Source organism: Zeus faber (genome assembly GCF_960531495.2).
Source record: "Zeus faber genome assembly, chromosome: 13".
NCBI lineage: Eukaryota > Metazoa > Chordata > Actinopteri > Zeiformes > Zeidae > Zeus > Zeus faber.
Genome location: NC_137198.1, coordinates 31,332,193 through 31,349,108, shown reverse-complemented (window position 1 = coordinate 31,349,108; position 16,916 = coordinate 31,332,193). Strand labels below are relative to the sequence as shown.

The window sequence follows — 16,916 nt, the reverse complement described above, 5'->3', positions numbered from 1 at the left end:
TTTAAACAGTCCTCTTCATCATGCTGTTCACATTTTGACATCATGAGACCAAGACGACACCTAGCAATTGATTAACAGAACCTCGCCATTGCGAAGCTTCAAACAGGATGTTCTCAGAGGGAAGTGGCCACTGAGCTTAGAGTGTCACAGAGTGTCATCAGCAGGTTCCAACAGAGATACAGAGAGACTGGAAGAGTCACAGAAAGACATAGAAGAGGACGTCCTTTGGCCACATCCCACACTGATGACCGCTTCATTGTGAACAGTGCCCTGCGGAACCAGATGATGAATGCCACTCAACTCCAGGCACATTTAAGGGAGTTGAGAGGCACCCAAGTGTTACGTCAGACCATTCGAAACCGTTTACATCAGCGTGGTCTGCGTGCTAGACGACCTGCAAGGGTACCTGACCACACCACCAGGCACAGCCATCATTGTCTTGCATGGGCCAGGGAGCATTTACGCTGGGCGAGGGACCAGTGGGCCTCGGTTCAGTTCTCTGATGAAAGTCGATTCACGTTGAACAGAAATTATGGCGCCAATGATGTTGGAGACGTCAAGGAGAGCGCTATGCATCATATTATATCATAAAAGTAGGGCACTTAAGCAGAAGCATGCAATGGTGATTTCCTCATCTCAAACAATTTATTGAAACAAAAGCCAACAACAGTGGTGGGTATACCACAACAAAAAATGTCAATGTCTCAATAACTTGTCATGTGCCCTTGAGCATCAATTACAGCTTGACAACGACGTCTCATGCTGTTCACAAGTCGACTTATTGTCTGCTGAGGCATGGCCCCCCACTCTTCTTGAAGGGCGGCCCTCAGGTCATTGAGGTTCTGGGGTACAGAGTTACGAGCCTCTACACAGCAACTCAGCTGATCCCATAGGTTTTCTATGGGATTCAGGTCTGGAGAAAGTGCAGGCCACTACATTCGAGGTACCCCGGTCTCCAGCAGCTGTTCCCTAATGATGCGACCTCGATGAGCTGGAGCATTGTCGTCCATGAAGATCAAATTATGCCTGAGTTGTTCATGCAGGGGCACAATGACTGGATTAATTATGTTATTCAGGTAGAATAGGCTTGTCACTGTACCATTCACAAAGTGTAGGGCAGTTCTGTATTGACTAGACACACCTGCCCACACTGTAACACAACCACCTCCAAAGGCTCGTCTAGTGACAACAGTGGCAGATGCATAGCGCTCTCCTTGAGGTCTCCAACATCGTTGGCGGCCATCATTTCTGCTCCACGTGAATCAACTTTCATCAGAGAACAGCACTGAGGCCCACTGTCCCTCGTCCAGCGTAAATGCTCCCTGGCCCATGCAAGACGATGATGCCTGTGCCTGGTGGTGTGGTCTGGTAGCACACAGACCACGCTGATGTAAACGGTTTTGAATGGTCTGACGTGACACTTGGGTGCCTCTCACCTCCCTTAAATGTGCCTGGAGTTGAGTGGCATTCATCATGCGGTTCCGCAGGGCACTGTTCACAATGAAGCGGTCATCAGTGTGGGATGTGGCCAAAGGACGTCCACTTCTAAGCCTTTCTGTGACTCTTCCAGTGTCTCTGTATCTATGTTGCAACCTGCTGATGACACTCTGTGACACTCAGTGGCCACTTCCCTCTGAGAACATCCTGTTTGAAGCCTCGCTATGGCGAGGTACTGTTGATCAGTTGTTCGGTGTCGGCTTGGTCTCATGATGTCAAAATGTGAACACCATGATGAAGAGGACTGTTTAAAAACCAATTCTAATTGAACCAGGAAATGTATTGGTCGATTCATGGATCAAACACCTGTTGTGAATTTTGCTGTTCAGCTCCTTGTTAGAGAACAGCAAGTTGTGCAAAAAGTACTGAAACATTGAACAGTTGGACATTTGCATCAAAAGTTTAGAGAAGGTCAAATTAAGTTCACCCGTTCACCTGTTCACCATTTTAGGTTCATCCTGGAATTTCACCCGAAAGCCAAATATCCCTAACTTTTTGTGAGTAGTGTATATGTGTGTGACCCACCACAGATATTAGGGAGTTTTTGTGCCGTATGACTTTTTTTTCAAGTCATTTGAAAGTGGAGAATCAGAGCTTCAAAATTAGGTGTCACTTGTGCGAATCAAGCAAATATTTTTAAAGCAATGACAAGGGTGTGGCAAACTGTGATTGACTGTGACTGTGAGTCTATCAATAAAATGAGTCTCTGTATATTAGCATAATCTGCAACACCAACCTCAACGGACTTCATCACGTCAACATCTTCCAAAAATGGGCATATCGTCGGTCTCCTCCAGGGGTTCTAGAAAATATTCCGTTTCATCGCCACATTCAGGTTGAAATCCGCTGTTTGAAATGTTCTCCAAGTCTGGGATAACGCCGGTATCAGATTCAGCGTTGCTGTCGGAGAACTGACTATCGTCGCAGAAAATGAAGTCCAGTACGCGCTACTTCCACTGATATGCACCTGATTACACCGCAATATGATTTAGATCTTCCTCCACCCGCTTCTCGTAATACATAACATCACGGACCACAAAAGTTTTCACAGATAAGTGAAACCGGACACTCAGCTTGTTTACAGAAGTGACGTCAGCATGACTTCTATGGTGGTATACGCCCCCTCCACAATGATGTCTCTGTGTGTGTGTGCGTAAAAGTAGTACGATTTAAAGGTTGAACTCTTATCAAAACGGTTTCACATTGTGACTTCACATCACATGGAATATGAAGGAATGATCTTCACCTGGACTGTCGCTTTAAAGTAAACGATCGATCGGCGTTGTTCAGCACTATTCAGTGTCCCGGTAAGTGAACTGTGTTTCCCCACGCAATCTAACGGGAATATTTAACTCCACAGTTTTAATTGTTTCTACTTCTTATAAATAAAACTCGGTTTTGAAAATACGTTGAGAGATAAAAAAACACAAAGGAACAATTTTCCTTCTAGAAAGGTTTTTTCCAACTTATTTGGCTGTTCCTGGCTATTTTCGAAAGGCTGAGATAGCGGGTTTTGATGCGGTGGGTCACACACACACACACACACACACACACACACACACACACACACACACACACACACACACACACACACACACACACACACACACCTGTCATGCCATGGCTCTTCATGCGACCCATCTTATACTCTGCCTTCAGGGAGGGCAGCAAAGCAGCGCCTATTGTGATGCCATCCATCATAGCGCTGAACTTGAGTACGATGGGCTTCTTTTCTAGGCCTTCCGGAAGCTGGGGGAACTCGTTAGCCTCCACAGGGGTTTGATTGATGCTTGATGCCTTTTCTGAGGGCTGCGGGGTGGGGGTATCTTCCCTGTTTGGTGGGGGGGCACTGCAGTGAATAATAGGCGGGTCAAACTTGGCATAATTCCAAAACGCAAAAAGGATGTAGCAGAATTAAAACTATTATTCAAACTTGGTTAAAAATGTAATAATCAAACTGTAATATATTTTCTTAATAGATATATTAAAAGGTTATATTAAGGAAGTGGGTGGGTCTTCCTCGAAGCCTGAGCAACTCGAGGAGGGGATCATCACTGGATGCACAATTTCAGTGATCCTCTTTGCGCTCGCCATGAATATGCTGGTGAAGTCGGCTGAGGTTGAGTGTAGAGGACCACTCACCAAGTCCGGTGTCTGACAACCTCCCATCAGGGCCTTCATGGATGACCTTACCGTGACAACTACATCTGTCCTGGGGAGCAGGTGGATCCTGAAGGGTCTGGAGGAACTGATCACTTGGGCTTGCATGAGCTTCAAGCCAGTGAAATCCAGATCCCTGGTGTTAAAGAAGGGCAAGAGCGTTGACAAGTACCACTTCAGTGTTGGCAGTACCCAAATACCGTCGATCAGCAAGAAACCAGTGAGGAGCCTGGGAAAAGTGTTTAACAGCAGCCTGAGGGACACGGCAGCCATCCGAGCGACCAACCAAGAACTGGAAGCGTGATTGGACAAGTCAGGCCTTCCAGGCAAGTTCAAAGCCTGGATATACCGGCATGGCATCTTTCCACAGATCCTCTGGCCCCTCTTGGTCTACGACGTCCCGATCTCCACCGTTGAGGGATTCAAGAGGAGAGTCAGTAGGTTCCTAAGGAAGTGGTTGGGTCTTCCCCGAAGCCTGAGCAACTGTACGGTAAGAACAACATGCTGAAGCTCCCCATCAGCAGCCTGAATGAAGAGTTCAGGGTGACCCGTACAAGGAAGGTCCTGCAATACCGGTGGTCGAGCGAACAAAAGGCCTCCCAGGCCGGCATTCAGATCAGGTCGAAAGTGGAAGGCAGCAGAGGCCGTCGAGGTCGCTGAGTCTCGCCTGAGACACAGTGCACTGGTGGGCACAGTGACACGTGGAAAGGCTGGCCTATGTAGTAGCTCAAAACCATGCTACGATAAGGTGAAGGGGAAGGATAGGAGGGCCATGATCCAGGAGGAGGTACGAGCATCAGTCGAGGAGGAGCGTGCCACTCGGATAGTTGGAATGCGACAGCAGGGAGCCTGCATAAGACGGGAGCAAGCGGTGGAGTGAAAGGTGACATGGGCCGAGCTCTGAAAATCTGAGCCACACCGCATCAAGTTCTTGATCCAGGCTGTGTATGATGTTCTACTGAGCCCGTCCAACCTTCACATCTGGGGGAAAGTCGAGTCACCAGCATGCCCTCAGTGCCAGAAGAGAGGGACCCTGGAGCACATTCTCAGCTGCTGCTTGAAAGCCCTGGGTAAGGGGCGCTACCATTGGCATCATGACAAAGTCCGTAAGGTCAGCAGTGGAATTAACCACTGCAAGCTCATCCGCCCAGTGAAGAAAACCATCGCTTTCATCAGAGCTGGTCAGAGGTCAACAGCAGCTTCCAGGACTTCCTCCTCCGGCCTGCTCTCAAGTGCACAGGACTTGGACCTGAAGGTTGACTGAGGAAGCTGGGGAAGCAACTCAAGTTCCCATTAACTGTTGTCGTCACAACATTGAGGCCAGACATGGTCTCAGAAGCCTCAAAGCAGGTCATCCTGTTGGAACTCACTGTCCCTTGGGAAGACCGCATCAAGGAAGCAAATGAGAGGAAGAGAGGCAAGTATGCCAAGTTGGTGGAGCAGTGCGGTGCCAATGGGTGGCGAGCGAGGTGTGAGCCCATCGAAGTAGGGAGCGGAGGGTTTGCTGGCCAGTTCCTCTGTAGGGCAATAACACGCTGGGCATCATGGGAGAGAGGAAACGAAGGGCCATAAAGATGGTCACAGAGGCAGCTAAAATTGCCTCAAGTTGGCTGTGGATCAGGAGAGGCGTGGGTGAGGTGGTGCTACCAGGACACAAGCCGGGACTTGCTCAATCCCGGCTGGGTCGCCTGGGCGAGGGTGTCTGTTGCAAGACCCGAAACACCTAATGAATCCAGGATAGAACACTGATGATGTGTCCAGGTGCATCGCAAGATGTATATATATAAATTACATTATATGTCAGAAACATGGATGTAGTGATTCCATGTAATGTATAGTATCATAATATAAATATATATATCACACACGCGCACACACACACACACACACACACCAAAACGTGATGTTCCCCACGACACAAACGTGGGGAATAAAAGATAGGTTCACAATTTTTCAACCCAGGCCTTTAAAATGCTGGTTCCCATCATTTCTAAAAACACAACTTCACTGAAACTCACTGTGCTTCCAGTCCAATGAGGCAAATATTCAAGCCTAAAAATGTATGTTTAATCTCCTTTTCAAAAACGGGAAACTCATAATATTGTCAGTCTTTATAACAGCGTTATTATAAAAGAAAAGGGTTGACAAAAAAGGGTTATCAGGGTTTTATTGACTCTTCAAATCATCATCATCGTCGTTTGGATATAGCCAATGGAAGAGACCAGAAAAAGGAAGTAGCGCTGCTTCCTACTAGCAACCTTGTGTAGCCAGTGTTATGATTTGGATGTTTGCAGCAATTGCTAAAATGCCCTCAGTAAAATGTGATCTTACTGTTATGAGTTTAAAGATGCTGGGTTGAAAAATGGCAAACATACATATCCTTTAAGGGGATGTTTCATATACTTCAATTGGCACGTGTTCAGATGAGTCGTTATTTTATAAATGTAGATATGCAGATAAATCGTAAAAAAAAAAGAAGAAAAATCATGAACTAACATGTTAGAGGGCTGTCGAATGAGGTCAGAGATCTGCTTGGAGAGCTGGTGGGAGCTGCGGACCATCATGCTGTGCAGGGTGGCTGGGTGCTGGGGGATGTTGATCACAACGGCGCCCACTTTGAACACAGCTGCGTTGTTGGTCTTCAGCCCGCGCTGGGCACTGTATAGGGCCTGTGACTTGGCAATATTGCACTTCACCACCGTCCTAAAAAATTCAAGAGTGACACTTGAAAGAGCAGATATAGGCAGCTATGCGTGTACCATTCAAGTGGACTCAACAAGTGGACAATGAAACACCGTGCACATAAAGGGATGGTCACCGGATAGCGGTTTTGTACTTTGGAACTCAGAACAGTGGAATGGGTGATTGGGAAATGAGAGCCAGTCCTGAGTTAAATATTAATATTGTTTCATATGTTACTCATATATGAAACACGCCTTATACTCTATTATATTGAGGGACTGTTGTCCCTCAATATAATAAGCTGGGGGAAAGCTCTGAACCTATTAAAAGGTTCAGAGCTTCAACTGAAATTCCCAACTCCTGTCACCAACATTATAAAGGATGTTTATATTGAAATGAAATGCCTTTGCCAAAATTGCTACTATTTCTTAGATGCAGAAATAATGGTGAAATTGCAAATGAGAACTGTGAGAACCTTTCACAAACAATCCTGCAATATCTAACAGTTGGTCTAGTACACTAGAACAGCTGTGTTTTTTCTTACAGGAATCAACGATCAGCACAGCCCTACATGTCACATCCTATTGTTCAGAGATGGGGTGCACGCGACCAGCACGCCACAACTGTGCGTTTTTATTGTAGCTGTTTTAGGTCGATTTATTTTACTAAATTTTCCTGTCGAGCAAAACAAGAACCACGCATGGTTCTTGTTTTGCTCCACAGGAAAATTGAGGGACACTTTCGTCTTTTGCTGTGACAATCTTAATGCCCCTCTGTCAGCAGTTTGCCTAAAGCAGCAAAATGGCTAGAGCCTAAGTGGATATGGTGACATCCCTGTTTTATCCGAACCAAAGTATGCCCTTGATTGCAGGATTTATTATTTAGAAGAAAGGACAATTTATACAAAAAAAAAAAAATCCAGTTTTTACTTAATTAAGTCCCATTGCAACAGAAAGCAACAGGGACATGTGCAGCACGGAGCTTTTTTATTTTATGTTTTATTAAATTAGGAAATGGAGGAATACAAATAAATGTAAAATGAAAACACACTATTTTATTTGTTGTGTTCAGGGACACGGGAATAGTGATGCACTGGATATCGCTCACTCCCCATTATGCAGCGTTCCAAGATGGAACGGGACAGTCACTTAGTTGTGGTTGTGTTGAAAGTTTTGTTTTGTACAAATAAAAACTGAAAAAAAAGGCTGGAGGAGGAAAAAGTAACTCCACTCCAATTATCTTAGTTATGTTTACATTTTTCATTTTCCATACAAGTAGGAAAAAAGGGAAAACAAAATAAATCATTCATACTCTGAATCCCTGTTCAGCCTTAACCCTGCGCTGTCTCAACATGTCTTTCAGAGCTTCAACTGATTATCAGATTATATTATATATTACTATATTATAATAAAAATATGTTAGATATTAATATCATTGCATTATTATTATTACATGACCTATATGATTACTATCATTTCCTCCAGCCATTACGCAGCGGGAGGAGAGGCAGATGCCCCCTGCTGTTAACAATACGCATTTCAGTGTGGCTTCAGCTTTGTCCTGTGGTGACTGCTGTGTCAAAACCTTAAAAAAAGTAAAGCATCTGTGTTCCTGAGCGCAATAATCAAATTATAACAGCGCAGCCATTTGAAGGGTGCATATTTAGGAAAAGTCAAGGCAGGATTAAAACGAGGCTGGTATACGTGTGAGAATATTTAAAATTGAAATTCCAAACTCATACATGCGTGTCCATAGCCGTTGAAGTGTTATGTCCCAATTGTGGATTTATAAAAAGGTTCATGGAGCACCTGGATTAAAATTTTTCAGGGAAACTGTTCAATGAAAACAAACGGTGATGACAGAAGACTCAAACAAATGGAAAATCCACATTTAGGGCATTATCAATGTTACACGTGTGAATCAAGTGTAAAGTTCTAAATGGCAGAAGAAACATACAGAAACTCTTGTTTTGCTGTGCTGGTGGGAGATGTTGGAAAATCCTCCAGTCTAGCAAGGGTTCAGAGGGAAAAGCCAAGGAAAAGGGAGAACAGAAGAGAAACGTTTTAACGTAATATTAGAGGGAGAAAGATGCTTATCACAAGGGAGTTAAGTGATAATTTGGAAAAGTAGCAGCCAATGATTTGGTTTCTTGATTGACAAAAGTCAATTTGTGACGTGATCGCCACACCAAACCTTTCTTAACAACACCTTGAAGTTGAGGATTTTGAGTGATGCCTATAAACATAAAACCAGTTATTTGGCATCAATGTGTTTATGCCGCGGCATCTAATCGTCAGGGCCGGTGCCTGCATAAGAAGTTTTGACTTTGATATAGGTTTCCAAACAATGTTTGTGTATTGGTGTAATTCCCAAATTTCCCAGCTAGGCTAGTTGATCTCCCCTGCAGCCTCGTATTGAGATAACAGTTAGCACGCAGCCCCGTTCTCTCGATAAAGGAATGTAATTGGTATTGACAGCATTTGGGTATCAAACTTGGCATTGAATGCAAAATAAACTTTTAATTATTAGTATTTTTAGAGCTTATACAGTTTATTGTGCGTTATCACCGGGTGTCATGACATTTCACTGCATATATGTATGACTAAGTAAATTTATGTGACAAATAGTCTCTCTAAAAACTGAATACTCAATATATTTGACACAATGACACAATAAGAGTCTGGCATAGCAATACAGAGTGCTTTCAAGCTTTGATCAAAAATTTGAAATTGAAATTGGCTTGACTGAACAGGGCATTAACTCCAAACCTCGGGTAAAAGTGTACTTACTGGATGTCAGGTGTGATCCCTTCCAGAAGAACAATGTTCACCCCTCCAATGTGAGCTGATGCACAGGTCTCTGTCATTTTCTGGTGGAGGATATCTACAGTAAAAAAAATTTAAATAAAAATAAAAAACACACACAATGCCATTATCCCATTGGCGGAATATTGTGGTGAAAAACTTAAATTAAAAGAGATTGAAACTCTACTTGAAGCATAGTTGCAGGTAATAGTCAGGTTTATTTCAATCTAGCCCACATCTTCAAATTAGGGCTTCACAAGCCCACATTTCACAGAAAAAAAATTAACAGCATTCAATTGCCTGAACTACCATACCACTTTTATGTATTTTAATAAAATACCTATAATGATTCAGTATGATTTCCAAAAAAAAAATGCCTGGAAGCACGGTTTTGGCTTCCTTTGATGGGTTAGAAAAGAGAATATGGATCCAATAACATGTAGAAAAAATATAAACACTTCTATTTGAGTGTAAATTAAGATGGAACAAAGCAATAAGTCAATTTCATCCTCAAGGATAATTATAAAATACAAAAGGCAAAAAGTGGCAAAATTACATTTATTTATTTATTTATTTATTTTTTTGCACCTTTCATCTTCTCCTTAAGGGTGAAACTGCCATGGATTTTTTTCAGTTCAGCCTCCATAGTCAGTCCACCGATGTCAGCCTCCAGGTGGGTGCGATTCACCATGCCAATGCCGAACACGATGAGCGTGACGTGCTGTGGGTCCGAGCTGACCAGGCTCCTCCGCCTCCCGCCTGCAGCTGGCGGCTTGTTGGGCGTAGTGGGTACCTGCTGCTCGTTCTCAAACACCACTTTGCAAAGAGGTTCCGAGGGCACACGCCCGCCATCTGCACAGTAGGGAATTAAATTAAAATCAGCATCCATCACCAAAGACACGCAGAGTGGAGGGGCGGGGTGGGTATTGGTGGCTCTGCAGTTACTGAACCCCCAACCTTACAAAAGTGCCGAATTTATGATTTTGAGCTAACGAATATTTACACAAAAAATACTTTTTTTGCTAAATCAACTCCCATAGCAACGTAGAGAGGTGCTGATGCAACACCGGAAGCACAGCCAACAGAGGAAAGCAAATCTTACAATACAAAATCGAAAATAAAAGCATTTTTCCCTGGGGAACGGCTACCTATCGTCGCCGTGACACAGCTCTCCAGCTCTGTCTTTGTCCCACACTGTCTGGGAGAGACGGTGTGGGACAGTGACTCAGATGTGTTTGCATTTTTAGTTTCATACAAGTACGAAACTAACGGAAATTAATCTAAAACAAAAACTGTTTGTTTTTCTGTTTGGCACCGGAGACTCTGGACTGTCTCCATTATGCAGCGCTCAGGTATTGCTAAGTAGGAAATTAATGAAAAATATTTAAAAACGGCACCAAAAACTGGGGGTCCGGAGGAAACAAACCTCCCCTCCTGTTCTCTTAGTTTTCATTTTTCATCTTAGAAAAACGTAGAAAAATAAGGAAACTAAATCTTTCTGGAAATATGTCTCAATGTGCCGTTCAGAGCTTCAACTGATTATATTTGTATATAACAATATTCCAATCACAATATCTTAAGATATATTTATTGTTAAATGATCATTGTTAAATGACCAAATTGACCGGATTTATTCAGTTCAGATTCAGTTCCCCTATGCTATTGCTGGAGGAGAGCCGGACGGCCACCAATATGCTTCTCAGAGTGAGAATCCGCTGTGTCCTCCATTAACTTTTTTTTCCCCCACCACATAATCTGAAATTATAGAATAAGAGCTCCAAAACAAGACATCACTTGTGGGAATCAAACAAATATTTTATAAGCTATGACCTATTAAAGACTAAGGTTTTGATAACAGAAGCTCTAAGAAATCAAGCTTTTAAAGTTTTACAAAGGGTTTCCATACTTTTGCAGCACAAAAGCACAAACGACTTTTGCTATAGCCCTTCAATGAGATAACGTTGAATGTGTTTTACTGAAACAATGTTTGAGTCATTAATTCGTCCCGCAAATAATACCTCTTTGTCATTGGCTGCTATGGCCATAAAAGGAGAGAAACTCATGGTGTGGCCCCCATCCCCCCATGACCTCAACCCTATTGAGAACCTTTGGAGAATCCTCAAGCAAAAGCTCTTGAGGGTGGGAGACAGTTCACATCAAAACAGCAGCTCTGGGAGGCTATTCTGACATCCTGCAAAGAAATTCAAGCAGAAACTCTCCAAAAACTCACAAGTTCAATGGATGCAAGAATTGTGAAGGTGATATCAAAGAAGGGGTCCTAAGTTAACATGTAAATTGGCCTGTTAAGATGATTTGATTGAAATAGCTTTTGATTTCAGTAAATGACCTCCTAATGCTTCAAATTCAACAAATGACCATTTTCTGTTCTTTACAACCTATAAAATGTTTTGAAACTCTGTTGTGCATCATAATTTGGAACAGTGTATTTTGACTTTTTTATTTTTGAAAAAAATACTGTTATCATTGGGAGGTTTGAATAACATTCCAATTATACCCTAACGGTTGATGACTTGAAAATTATACTGACTGTCATTTGCATCGACTATTTAGGAGAATCAGAGAAAAATATCGTTTGCATAATAATTTGGAACGCGGCGTAATTTGGAATGCGGTGTAGATTGTTCTTTAAGATTTTTTGATAACGGCTGTTTTCAGGGCCTGTGGGAAGAAACCTGAGAGAAGAGACGTGTTGACAATTTGTAGAAGGTCTGAGGCCCTGCAATTTGAAACATTTTTGAAAAAGCCTGTTGGCAGAATATCAAGGCAGGAGGAGCAGGAGGATTTCAGTGGTTGTAAAATGTCCAACAAGTTTTTATTGTGGATCGAATCAAATTGTGTCATGGTATTTAAATTGATTTTTAGTGGACACAGGGACCGCACATATTCTGTACCTGATATGGCGGTACTGACTGCATGTCTAATTTTCTGAATTTTGTTAGTGAAGAAGGAGGCAAATTCATTGCAGGCCCTGATTGAAAGAAGTTCAGAGGCTTCTGACACAGGAGGGCTTGTTAACCTGTTGACAGTAGCGAACAAGGCAGGCGCATTATTATTGTTTTTGGCAATGATGTCAGAGAAGATGGAACGCCTTGCATTTCTCATTTTCAAATTAGAAATGCAAAGTCTCTCTTTATAGATGTCATAATGAATGTGAAGATTAGTTTTTCACCACCTGCGTTCAGCTTTTCGACACTTTCGACACTTCAACATCTTTTTTCTATTCTTACCATTGTGGCATTTCTCCATGGAGATCTTTTCTTACCAGAGCCACATCCACCTTAGTGGGTGCCATGGCATCAATAGCATTACTAATTTTAGAATTGAAATCCTCTAGAGAGGGCCGGTTTGGAAGAGAAAGCCTGAATAAATATTTCACTGGTGTTTTCAGTGATACACCGTTTTATGATTACCTCTGCTTGAACATTTGTGTGTCTGGAGATAGTACTCTCAAAGAAAACACAGGAATGATCAGAGGGAGCAACATCAATCACCACAACCTTAGCAGATGATTAAATCAAGAGTGTGGCCCTTGTTGCTTGTGGGCACCGTCACATGCTGAGTCAGTCCATAGTTCACAACACAATTCTTTGGTCCCTTTGTCCTGGGGGTTGTTAACATGGATGTTCAAATCACCAACAAAAACTACGATACAGTAGACAGCAGCAGTAGATAATATTATAGACAGTCATTCAGCAAGGTCATCAAAAAAGGCCTGTAAATATTTAGGAACATAGCTCAAGAGGAGGAATTCAACCGAAGAGCCACATATTCAAATGAAGCAAAGTTTCCATAACATATCTGCTTCCTTTGAGGGAATCATTAAACAGAATGGCAACTCCACCTCCTTTCCTATGCACTCTAGCTTCACCCATAAAACTGAAGTTGGTAGGGGTTGACTCGATAAGAATAGATGCACTGTTATCTTGGTCTAACCAAATTTAAGTTAAAAACATGAAATCAAGGTTGTGCCTGATAATAAAATCATTGATTAAAAATGTTTTTCCTGCCAAAGACCTAACGTTTAATAAAGCTAGATTTAGTGTGTAAAAAGCATTAACTGCTATTTTTTTGGGACAGGCTGTGGCTGACGAGGAATGGATGCTAAATTTGTTAAATTTGCTGAATGGGTTGGGTGCTTCCTGTATCTTAGCAGATTCCCAATTATTTTGCTCTGCATATTAGTCGTCCTCTCATTTCCCAGGATTATTTACTCTTAGGCTTAGCATAGAGGGAGTCCCAGGGAGGAGATTTATTACTGGGTACACAGCCCTCCTGTTTCTTGCTTATCTTGTTGGCGCTAATTAGCCATGTGTTAGCATTATCTTGTCCACTGATTTCAGTCCGTGGGAAAGTGGTGTAGTTCCCACATAGTCTGTTCACTTCTAACCAGTGAATTTTGGTTTCTAGCACTGCAATCTCCTGTATACATTTGTGGAAGTCACCTGTGGAAAAGGGGGGCATCTTGCTGCTAATTAGCTTACTTAAGCGAGGAGAGCTGTGTCCACTGCAGCTGGTGCTGGTAGTAATCCTTTCTGTACAGTTGTAAAATAAGTGTGGAGGCGCTGTTTCTTCATTAAGCGTTACAGCAAGAAAAAGGTGCTGAGAAGGTGAAAATAGAAGCAAAGCAGAGTGCGGCGTGCAAAGCAAAACACGTCAGCTCTGCACGAAGGACAGACGAAGCTAAGAGCATCTGCAGACCCATCGATAGCCGCCCCTCCACTCTGCTTCTCAGTTGCTTGCGCAAGGACTGGCCTCAGTTGCTTCGTTTATTTTGTTTTTATTTTACATTGTTAAAGCTAGAGTACAAAATACTTCACCATCCTAAATACCTGCGAAACTGACTGACCTAGTGACTATTTTTAAACCATTTTCTCCATTAAGCCAAGATTGTAAATCCATTACAAAATGTGATGATAGTTACTCTTTAAAGGCAAAATCTTGCTCAAGCTATGAGTATCATTCATCATCTTGCAATTCATCATTTTACGCACAACAAGAATTTGGCATCAGTCCAGTTCCACATATAGTTATGGCATCATTCGATGAGTTTTACATGGATTTTGACAATGAAAACATTTCATCATAAAACATTAAAGGCGAAGAGGGAGAGAAGGAAGGCAATTAGAGGAAAAAGCCACACATCCAACCTGAGATATAGTTGTCTGGGGTGCTCTTCTCCAGGATGCCTGTGGGGTCTGATATGAGCGAGTAGAAGTTCAGCAGCTTGTACATGTTCTGCCAACACTCTGCAGACGGCTCACTCTGCTCGGACACCGTGATGGAGTCAGAGTCGTCCATCTGGATGGCCATGTGGTCTGCCACGTCACGGGAACCTTTCCTCGATACCTGAAGGGGTAAAATAGAACAATTTAACAGTTCAGCATTGATGTGCAAAGTTGTTACATCAATCAATATCAATAGCTGCTTTGCATGCGTTGACATCTGACAAGTCAGTTGTCGGTTGAAGAGTCCATTTTATTCATATTCTCACATTCACTCTTTCGATTTTGCAATTAACTACTACTATGTACATTCTCAAGCAGTTTATTATTACTTTTTTTCTTTCCTTTCACTTAGTTCATCTTGCTTGTTGAGCTGTTCATTACTTATTCTTATTTTACTGTATATATTGTGAACCTGGTATTTTATCTTTTCACTCTGTATTTCACATTCCCCACTGAGCCGCTGCAACACTTGAATTTCCCCTACCGGGGATCAATAAAGTACTATTCTTATGTACTATTCTTAAGTACTTCTGACTATTCTTCTTATTTTTCAATTATTTAATTAACGATTATTATTAATTTTATTAATGGCTCTTATCATTTGTGTGCTTCTAGTGAAGGAACACCTTCACTAACTTCACTACCTTGGACGTGCGCCGCTCCGATCGCCCCAGGGTGCTACGTCCCCGGGGCTCCCTCCTACCCAATGTGTCCAAGCATGATGGAGGCCCGTTGGGTGGCCCTCCGCTGGCAGCTGCCACTACACTAGCAACCACTCCTCCACCTCCAACCATTCCTCTTTTGCATTTGAGGGTCTGGGTCACGCTCCGGCCTGCCCCGTTGACGCTTCCCCGCGAGCTTCGGCTGAAGTCCGACGACCGGAAGTGGCGGTAGGGCCGGGTCTTAAAAGTGGGCGTGGGGGACGCCGAGCCTGCAGTGTAGCGGCTCAGTTTGATGTCTGTCTGGGTGGCCTTGATATCGTCAATCATTGTGCTGAATTGGTGGATGAGGCGCACCAGCGCCATGTCCACACGCTGGCTGATGGCCTGGCAGGCTGCAGTGAAGTCGCAGTGGAAGGTGTTGTAGTGGCGGCGGTTGAGATCGTGGAAAGACAGCGGGGCAGCAGTGGGGCCCTGCGGGGCGCTGGTGGTCTTCTCCATGACCACTGCGTTCAGGCTGAACGTCTCGATCAACAACGCTGGCTTAAATTCGAACAGGGGGAGGTTCACCATGCCTTGTCTGCAGTGAGGGACAGAGTGAGGGGGAGAGAAAGAATGCAAGAGCAGTCACAGCTGTGACTAATTTGATATAGTTTTGATCCAACCGTATCTACAGTATATTTCTGTTTTCTCTAGCATAGCCATTAGAAAGAACGCCATCAACTAATTGTGAACACCTGCCAATTAATCTCCACCATCAACAGAAAAGTGTAAATGAATGATAAAAAAGCATACAGTATCTACAACTAAAGATAACTTCATTGTACAACAAAATTTGAGATTTTGCAATTATAGATCCTTGACTGTTTCCTATTTCATACACAGAATGTGACTTGTCAGCGCTGTAGACGACATAGAAATAAATGCCTGTTATCAGCGCAGGTAGTTTTGTGTTCACCATCTTAATAAATAGGGACTATAACATCCATTATTTCAAATTCAGTATTAATTTATCCTGTATATTGCTTTACATTCTACACTATTCAAAGTTCAACAGGATGAAATGAGACTCACCCAGACATCACCCCCTCGACAAAACCCTACATCACTCCCCATGTAAAATACTGCTCCAATAATGATACTTCTAGCATTTGGGGAAAGGTCAGTTGCTGGGAGATCTGTGTTTTTACCTCCGGGATCTTTTGTTTTTTCGTTCTTTGGAAGTGTCAGAGTCCACAATGTCTGCTCGGAGACACTCCAGCGTTCCAGAAAAGGAGAGGTGCTCTCCGAAATACATCTTATAACTAAGCGGAGTGGAGTCTTGGGCTTGGATCCCAATGTGGCTCAGCAAAGGCTTGAAAACAACCTTTTGGTAGAAAATAAGGTAAATAAGGTAAAATGAGTTTTAGAAAGGTGCTCACCGGTTCAAAAGGAAGTCAAAAACAGAAGGATATTCCTTTAACAGGTTGATAAGATAACTTTCATATTCCCTGGGGTGTAATTTAAGATGGAAGGCGTATGATTTCTTTTCTGGAACAAAAATGTAATTTAGTTAAATATAAACACACAGAAAGAACTAGAGACTAAATGCTGCAGCACACACGCTACTGCAATCAAAATATATGTATCATGCTGAGAGATCCAGTTGAATGATCAGCTCCTCTATTGAGAAAATCGTTTTATCAATTTGTATATCCATCCATTCATCTAGCTATCCATCATATATCTATCTATCTTTCTTTCTATCTATATATCTATCTATAGAACAAGTTATATAGTTAATGGCATAATACACTAATAGTCACATCAAAATAATTTAACATCAGCGGGTGGAACTAATGATGACTCATTTGACCTCAGTACAGTGA

At 42.7% G+C, this 16,916-nt stretch overlaps 1 protein-coding gene across 1 annotated transcript in view; it reads right to left on the bottom strand.

The window, feature by feature from the left end:
• Nucleotides 1-16,916, bottom strand: part of kiaa1109 (KIAA1109) — a 193,542-nt gene that overhangs the window by 88,758 nt on the left and 87,868 nt on the right. The window contains 7 exon segments of the mRNA XM_080012365.1: nucleotides 3,108-3,346; nucleotides 6,154-6,360; nucleotides 9,129-9,222; nucleotides 9,732-9,995; nucleotides 14,312-14,510; nucleotides 15,034-15,628; nucleotides 16,239-16,414. Coding sequence (XP_079868491.1) covers nucleotides 3,108-3,346; nucleotides 6,154-6,360; nucleotides 9,129-9,222; nucleotides 9,732-9,995; nucleotides 14,312-14,510; nucleotides 15,034-15,628; nucleotides 16,239-16,414 — 1,774 coding nt within the window.